This window comes from Alligator sinensis, unplaced genomic scaffold (genome assembly GCF_000455745.1).
Source record: "Alligator sinensis unplaced genomic scaffold, ASM45574v1 scaffold366_1, whole genome shotgun sequence".
Lineage (NCBI taxonomy): Eukaryota > Metazoa > Chordata > Crocodylia > Alligatoridae > Alligator > Alligator sinensis.
In genome coordinates, this window is record NW_005841851.1 from 2,309,664 (window position 1) to 2,318,957 (window position 9,294).

General features: G+C 41.5%; 1 protein-coding gene across 3 annotated transcripts in view; it reads right to left on the bottom strand.

The window, feature by feature from the left end:
* Positions 1-9,294, bottom strand: part of GNB1 (G protein subunit beta 1) — a 79,815-nt gene that overhangs the window by 34,249 nt on the left and 36,272 nt on the right. For all 3 annotated transcript variants that reach the window (XM_025211603.1, XM_025211611.1, XM_025211609.1), the window contains exons 3-4: positions 6,872-6,979; positions 1,550-1,588 (exon numbers count right to left, since the gene is read on the bottom strand). In XM_025211603.1, coding sequence (XP_025067388.1) covers positions 1,550-1,588; positions 6,872-6,928 — 96 coding nt within the window. In that variant the 5' untranslated portion in view covers positions 6,929-6,979. The remainder of the gene's footprint in view (positions 1-1,549; positions 1,589-6,871; positions 6,980-9,294) is intronic.

Sequence of the window (9,294 nt, forward strand, 5' to 3'; positions counted from 1 at the left end):
CTCTTTCCTGCCTATGCAGGGGGTTGGACTCGATGATCTATTGAGGTCCCTTCCGACCCTAACATCTATGAATCTATGTGCATGTGTGCCCTACCTGGCTGCCCTTCTTCTGCTCCCTACAACCCCTTGAAGGCTGGAACTCTGCCAACCTGGAAGGGGAAACCCACTGCTTCCCTCATTTTTCTCCTTTAAAGGAGAAAATCCATATTTTACTACGCTTTACCGTTGCAAACAGAAAACCTGGATCCCGGGTCATTATCTCCAACACGTAGTTTTAACAAAGACTTCAATTCCTCTCCTTCCTCCACCCCCACAACAGAATAACATATTATTTGGTCCGATGGGGAAGGATTACAGATACAGGCAACCCCCGCTTAACACTGTTTCACTTAGCGCTATTTCGCTATAACGCTCCTTTTAATTTGATACCTGATTTCACTTAGCGCTCAGCGCGTTTCATTATAACGCTCGCGGTCGCCATCTTGTATCATTAAAAACAATTGTGGTTGCCATCTTGGGTCGTCAAATACTTTTGGTTTCGCTTAACGCTCAGTTTTTCAGGAACCAATTAAGAGCGCTAAGCAGGGGTTGCCTGTACAGCTTTTGCGGTATATTTTAGATGGCCTAACATTTTAAAGATAAATGAACTCAAATGAACTAGATGCAGCAGACACTACTTTCTGAACACAATATTTTCAAAATTCTAGTATTAATAATGTATCTAACTTTTGGAGGATAAAGTATACATTTGAGGAAGTGAATAGTAAAGTAACAAAAAGTCATCAATACATCTGTCATTATCTGGTTAAATTTAATATAAATGGCCTCCCTGGCCTAGAGGAAGGCACTGGCTAAAAAAATAGCATACAACACTTTCCAGTAATATGGTGAATAACTTAACAACTGTATATTACAGCAGAGCCAAAAGAGTTTATAACTTCATTTTATGGATAATGTCTGCATGCTTGTCCTGTCTCCACATAACAAAATTATTTAGCCAAAGCATTTGAGTAAAGAACTCTGCTTCTTTTCAAAAAAAATGTCAAGAAAGCTTAAGTGTTCAAACTGACAGATCAGGCCATTTCCCAAACTTAGAATTCTTATGCAATGCCCATCACTAGTATACAGTCACTTTTTTGTGTGAACAGATTTCGTCCTCTGAGAAATGTTGCACCATAAAAGGTGGCAAGTAAGAAAATGCCACCAGAAAAAGACTCTCCAACACAACATTGTATGCCTTAGTTCTGCCAAAAGGAAGCTACATTCTCTACATCAATGGTTCTCAGCCTTTCTAGATTCAAGCCACCCCAGAGTCAAGGCATCGCATAGAAAATGCCTGAGCAACTCTTCAGGTCAGAATGTTTTTGACACTACGGACTCCTATTTGAAATCTCTGGGTTTATCTTGTGAATTGGGTGTAGGGGTTTGTACACCTAACAGTGCTAATATTGTGCAGTACCCCATAGCACCAATAAACGGAATTCACGGCACCTCAGGGTGCTATGACACCCTTGTTGAGAAAACACAAGCATTTTAAAAGAGTGCTTACCTGGGCCAAAGTGGCATCTGCGCATGCTTTTCTAGCATCCTGCAACAAAGAATTGGAGATCACACATCAGAGATAGCTGGACACTTGCTAGACTATTTATCCTGAAATTCTATTTGCAACATTACTCAAGACCTCAGAACAACAAGAATTTGGAACATCAGCTAGTCATTATGCCTCAAAAGAAATAGAAGATGAACCTACCACGCTAGACTTTGTTGCCAAAGTGCATGTCTAGTGCTTTCACTGAAAAGGGTAATTCCTGCACTTCCTCAACAAAGGTGAGAAGGAATAGTTAGTACCAAGTTTCAAAATAAAACTGACTGGGCTGGGCACTTTCATAGTTTCAAGATTTGAAAACATCTGAGCTGCAACTGAAAGCCAGCAACAAATCTGAGCCCTAATAAAACACAGGACACTCCATCTGAAATGTGGCCTTTTACATATTTATGCAAGCAGATAAAAAAGCATTCAACATATTCTAATGCACATTCTAGTTATACATTTCTATGGGATTTTCCAATCTGGTACTAAAATAATAGTATCTGCAATTTTTTAATCCTCAAAATGAAGTTCTCTTAGCTCACAGCATGTCAGTTTATTCAAAGTGTCTGTCATAATAAATTATCCTTGAAAACTTATTGCTGAAATTCTGTACATCTTAGAGGCAAGTCAAGACCTGGAAAGCAAGGTACTGGGAAGCTGAAATGAAAAATGGTAGCAATATACAGTATAGCTTTGTCTTTAAGGAAACAAAAACAAACTGTTCTACAGAGCTAAGAAATATTTCAGAATAAAACAGTGTCAGCTAAGGTAGCTGAAAAGCATAGCACTCTTAACTTGGCCAGTAAATGTTAGCCAAGCTTCAACGTCTTTTCAGGTTCCACACCTTTTTTTTAATTTTTTTTATCCGCTTAAAAAAACAAAGCAGGAAGTCTCCTTATTGCAGACCAATTTTTATTATGTTTAAACAAAAATAAAACGAACGAAGATGGAACAACATGATATTAGTTTCTTAAGCTAGTTATGTACACAAAAGACTGGATAATTTGTGAGCTGTTGCACAATAGTTATTTATACAGATAGACTTGGCTCAGAGAGAGACAGCAATTTTATTCATCTTGTGAAAGTTTACAATAGTTTGAGTTTGTCATTGAATGTAGTTCCAAGCACATCTAAAAGGAAATGGTGCTATTTAAAATGTTCATCAAATATCTAAAGACGAAGTCAACAGCTCGTTAATTAAACATACACAATATACAGAATGGGAATAGGTTTCATTCACCTTAAAGGGAAGAGGCAGCACCGAAGAGACTTTGATTAGAAGCAAATGCTGCCAATGCAAAATTTAGCTTGCTAGTCACAAGCAGTCATTTCCTATATAGCTCCGATGCAATCGCACCTGGTCTAAAGCTTCCAATTCTGGACATTACCAAAAATATTAACAAATGGCAAACAAGAGACAAGGGTTTGATTTTTAAAAGGAAGAGATGATTGGAGCCAAGTATGCGCAATTAAGAAGGGAATGGAACATTACCCACAAAATGTAAATACCCAGCCGAGAAAAAAAAGCTGTGTGTGGTACAGGCATGACCAAGTTACAGAACTTGTTTATAGGCTAAACATGAATGTTGCGACAGCATGGACTGCAGGACTGCCTCCCAAGGAAGTGTCTGAAGGCCCACTGCTTAAGATTTAAAACTACAAAGGGAAAAAAATCCCACCAGAGAAAAATATACTTTAGAGAGCTGCCCTGCATTGCCCTAAGGAAATTAAATGGACTGGTCTCTTCTATCTCTGTTTTCTCTAACCATGAAACTACACCCATGCTATCTGGCAACAATCCAAACAAGTTCTTTATTCTGTCTGGACTTTGTTCAAAAGCACACACGTAATAGGACATGTTTAAGTTCTCAAAACAGGATTTAATCTTAAATATGTAACCACTACTCTGCTCTTACTCACTTGATGACAACATTAAACATAACTAGAAGCAACTAAGCTAATTCTTTCATACGAATAAATTTGTCTGTTTATGGTTGTGCTGGCATAAAGGCTGTACTATATTCATAGAAAACTTGCACATTTGCCTGGTATAGCATAATATACACTCCATTTGTACAGGAAACTTTTACCCACTATACTGTGAGATCTCTTTTAACATGCCCATTCCTTAATCAAACTCTGTTCGTGAAGAGAATGAGTTCTGTTGATCACAACGAGCAGTTACTTACCTGGAGTGACTTGGGCTCTCCAATATATTTTTGTCAAAAAATCCCACTGTTGGGTCATGAGCACAATAAGGCATTTTATACCTATATGTTAGGCTACACACACACCCTGTGCCTGCTTGTGCTCTCAAGCAAGGGCATATAGAGTGAAGCAGCAAAAATCCTTTCTAATTCTTTCACAAAGTATGTGGTAGCTGAGGTCTCTGGAAAGCCAGGAGGTAGCCCAAGTTAATGACCCACCTCTTTATAGCCCACCAGTTACTGCAAGATAAATAACTATTCTTATGAGCACGTCTGAATAAGACTCTCTAGTTTAGTATGAAGCAGCTTCCCCTTAAAGTGATGGAAGTGAGGAATATCAGCAGCTGCCTAAAAGTGACTGCAGAGCTGCTTTTCCAGATCTGGCACCTGACCCATCAACTAAACCCAAAGCACAATGTTTGATAAGGGTCAGAGGGTGGCTTCAAACTGCCATCTTACAGAGATGGTATTAACAGGTGCCTGAAGCAGAACCACGATACCACTTGCACTCCATTGTAGAGACCCTTGATGGCTAGTGAGAAAAGCATACCAGCCAACTGGTACTTACTGTCAATTTGAAGTGATTGGGACTCAACACCTTGAGCTAGCAGGGCACTCAGGAAACAATGAGGGTTAAAACGACTGACTATATGCAAGTTGAGATCCAGTGCACTAACTTATTCTTCAGAATCTTTTTAAGAGCTCTGGAAACATGCTGACTGGTGGGGATGGTATGCCACCACCTACAAGAGGGTGAAATCTTACGAGCCAAGGAAGATCCTCCAGCCTTCTTTCAGTTTTTCAACACAGTTTTAGAAAGGCAAAAGACAGAGTAGATATGCACCTTATACACTAACTGAACCAGAATTAGTTAGGAACCTACTCAAATCATGACTGTGCAAATTTCATGGAAATTGCGAAATTGGGTGATCTCTAAAAATACAGCGGGGCGGGTGGGGCAGGACGGGAAGGGAAGTGACTTACTAAAAATAAAATGCTGGCTCCACAGTGGGAACCAGCAGTCCTCCCACTGGTATGAAAGGGTGCAGCCTGGCATGGAAGGGGCTGCAGGCATGAAGGTGAGCAGGCAAGATGGCTTCCACCTCCACCCCTTGCCGCTGATTGGCTAGAAGGACTGCCTGGTGTGCGACCCCACCCCTCTCCACTAATCAGTGGCAAGGGCTGCATGACAGACAGTCCTCAGCCAATCAGCGGCAAAGGGTGGGGCCACTGGGGCCCCCCAGCCTATCAGAGCCATGGGGGGGGGGGGGGGGGTGTCTCACCACAGTTGGCCCATGAAAATGACAGCTGGCCCTGTGATCTGCCCACAAAATTGGCTGGCTGCCTCCTTGAGTTGGGTAGACCCTTAATTATAGTCAGTTAGTCTATAAGGTGCATCTCTACCATGCTTTCTGCTTGACTTCAGACTAACGCAGCTAACTATCCTTCTCTGCTACATTTTAAAAAGGTGAGCCTATAAGCTCTCTGGCAGTATATGACAGATGACTGAATCCCTTATGAAACGTACTAAAAATAAAGCAGTAATATGTTGTGCATATACTGAGACATGGGCTCTAGGATCTCCTCTGCCAATTCCTTCAGTACCTTGGGTTCTTCAGGGAGTTCAATCAGGTACTGCTGACTTGACTTCACATTTTAAAGAAGACATGGAAAACTTAAGTGTGGGTCCAGAGGTAGGCAATAAAAACGATCAAGGGCTTGCAAATCAAGCCACACAAAGTTGAAGGAAACGTCCGTCTTCAACTTGTGGAAAAGGTGCTTAGGAGGAGACATGATATTAGTCTTCAAATCCTGAAGGGCTGCCATAAAGAAGGAAAATCCCTTCTCTCTTGCTGCAAGGCATGGACCAATGGCTTGCAGCAAAATAGGTTTAGATCAGAAATCCAGAAATCTTCACTGTTAAAACATTGAGGCAGTGGAACAGACTGCCTAGGGACATTGTAGACTCTCCACCATTGCTTTTTAAATCTTTCAACATACCATATTTATATGAATCCAAGACAAACTCCCAATAATTCTATTCTATACATGGACAATTTATAAAAGTGTTATTATAATTGTCCATGTAAAGAATCTAATTATTAGAGAGTCATCCTAAATTCATCCTCCCCACCTACTGAAGCAGGGCAAGCAGTGGCAGGGGTGGGAGCAATCGGTGGGCAGACAGTACAGAAGGCAACAGCAGAGGAGGAAGCAAACAGGCAGTAGAGGGGCAGACAGTAGGGCAAGTATTGGAGGGACAGTAGGGGAGGCCAGCAATGGGGCTTGACTGCTGCCCCTTGTCCCCCTTCTCCCCTGCCACCTGTCCACCCCACCACTTGCCTCCCCCATGCCTGCCCTTCCCACCACCACTACCTCCCCCACCCCTGCCTGCAGCCTCAGGTCCCCCTTCTCCCCACCCCCCCCTGAAGCCTCTGCTTACCCTTGCTCCAGCCCTACTCCAGCCTGAGGCCTAGAACATGTGTTTGCTACAGTCCCAGCCCTGTGGCAGTTCTGGCCCTGGCTCAAGCTGTTGCCCCTATTACTACAGGGCCAGGCTGGGGCCAGAGCAAGCACACATGCTTTGTGCCCCAGGCTGGTGCAAGTCAGAGCTGGAGTGGTTGAAAAGGGTGTGGGGGAAAGGGTAGGGCAACTGGAACTGGAGCTGCAGTAGCTACTCATCCTGCCCCCTCACCCCCCACCCCCCATACTGCCTCATATTTGAATCTAAGACAAGGGCTGTTTTCCACCCCTACCACCACCTAAGTTAAAATTGTGGGGGGGGAGCTCATCTTGGATTCGAGTAAATGTGGTCATGTATACCATTTTGCATAGTTTATTTAACTCAAACTATGAAGACTCACTGGAAAGTGGAGCACCTGAAAACATCTTTCTATAGCCACCTGTGCTTACACTGACAGAGCATCAACTTCTGAAATGGAGTGATAAACTTTCAACTTAACTAACAAGACATGCATGTCCATGTCCATGTCCCATCCTCTTCCTTAATGGACACGGACAGCATACATACCACTGTGTAAATGGTTTAAATAGACCCAGGTTTAATACATACTCTGATTTGGTTTTTCAGTTGCTCAGCCTCCTGGCGTAATTGGTCAAGTTCACTCATTTTCCTGTGCTAAAGGTGTGCCTCACTGCCACCTCTGAGACGATCGGAAATCTGAAACAGATGCACAAAAGGTCCATGTAATTAAACATTTATTAATTTACTAGATAAGATGGTCATTTCAACATATATGCAACTCCACCACATTTTTGTCAAGTAAAGAGTCTCAGCTGATCCCGGATCACAGTACCGCTCTCAAATCTGTTCATTAAAAGGAAGATCCCCCTAACACACCCCACTTGTTTCTTTCTGTTCATGATTATTAAAATAGAGTGAGGGTAGTCCCCCCCCACCTTCCAAGGTCCTATTTAATTTTTCCTAACATTAAACATTATCTCAACCGCAACTAATACAATCTCTCAAACTGGGCAAGTAACGCTGATTTTTGGAGGGGATTTTGCTTGTTTGTTTTTTTAGACTATAAACACCACCACGTGCAACTCTGATGCACAAAACTAACTTCAGGATGGGGAAGTCAAATCCACAGCAGATTTTGTTTTTTAGGGGTCAAAGAAAGATTCATCTAGTATTTATGGCCTGGTATGACATACTAAGAAAACACTTCAGGTAGAACTATGATCTTCTGTTTCCTGAAGTTTAGTGATTATGAGGAACAATGTTTAGATATCTGAGTAAAAGCAAATTGTTCAGGCACCTATGGGATAGAGGAAACAGAGGGAAGAAGGCCCCAAATTTATTTATAATACGTGCTTTTAGCTTTCACTTGGTAGCTATTCAAGCTGTACTGAAACAGGAATTTATAGACTTGTGTGCAATTTCTGTTACTAAACATTTACTTATCCTGGGATTTAAATAAAAGATAAATTGAAATTCACAGATGGTAGATTAATATTTAATCTATTTCAGTTTATGCAGTTACACATATACTCATGCTTGTCTCACAGTTCCAGTGTCATACTTTTAGAAAGTCCTACTTCTATTTAAGTACTATCTACTGCAGAAAACTGAACAAGCAAGTTCAATTTAGTACACTTAGCTATGTGGAGAGATTATTCAAACATGACCCATGTTACAAAAAAGTCACCCAAAACCTATAAATGTATCATATCAAACCTTCTTTATAAAAGTTTCAGTTGAATTATTTTCTTGTTAAGAACGGTCAAGGAAAAAAATTAGTTCTCAGGAAACAAATGAAAACATTTTTTAATCCGTCTAATCCAATACTTGTCCACACTAGAGCTGTGGACTGTTTGATAATATTGATGTTATGTACTAGATGTCCATGTTTTATGATATCTTATGCAAATTTTAATTGCACTGAAATCAATGGCTGCTCTGTCACCTAAACCTTGTAGCTATTCTTGCCTCTTTCAGCAATCATACTTCATCTCTGAACTTTGAAAACATACAGCTTGTTTTTCATGGTTAAAATGACAGGATTTAGAATTTGCAGTAATATTCAGAAACAAAAAGCAACTGCAAAAAATTTTTGTTTTGCCCAGCAGTAAAGTCCTCAAACATACCACGCTGTTCAACTAGCAGCAGCATAGCCAACCACATCCACGCAACTCTGGGAGTGGGCTAATTTGCACTGTCACTCACTAGTGACTAATCAAGTCACCTCAATGTCACACAGACAGGCTACCCTGCTTCTAAAGAAAGATTTGTGCATGCAGAGCAAGGTAGCATCTGACAACAGTGCCAGACACAGTACATTTGCAGTCTAGATGTGACCTCTGTTTCTTACAACCCCTGTTCCAAAAAAGCCAAAGCAAACCACACCCTGTCAATTGTTTTAGAACAGCAATGAGTGGGCTGTCTGCAATTGGAAAAGGACCCAAAGTCTCACTTACACTTCCTGTCATGGAATTAAACCATTTTACCCTGCCCATAATGTTCAACAGTTAACATCAGGGTAGAAGGAAAAGAGATTCAGGCATTGGTAGGTAAACAAGGGCAGAAACTTGCAGCACAGTAGTTACTCAGCCGTGCCTGCCAATGCACACCCTATTACCCCACAGTAAACTAGAGGGCTTCATTACAGCAGGTTAGCTTTCATTTAAAGCCAAGGAACAATGCGAGTGTAGGCAGTTCCCCCCCTCCCCCCGTACTTGACACACTACAAATCTCTACCCTTGTCTGCCTTGTGTTAACTCATTTGTTTGTCTGTGCCAATAGAGGACCTGTTGATGATAGCCATTTTCTGCAATGGCTAATTTTCCTGATTTCATTTTTCTAAATCCAAGATGACCTTGAATTCAAGACACCCCCCCCCCAAATATTTTGATTCTATACATGAAAATTGTGCCATGTAGAGAATTGAATTATGGGAGGGTCATCTTAAAATTCATGTCCCTGCCTCCCCCCCCCAATTGCTACAGCAGAGAAAGCAGTGGCAGGCGGGGGGG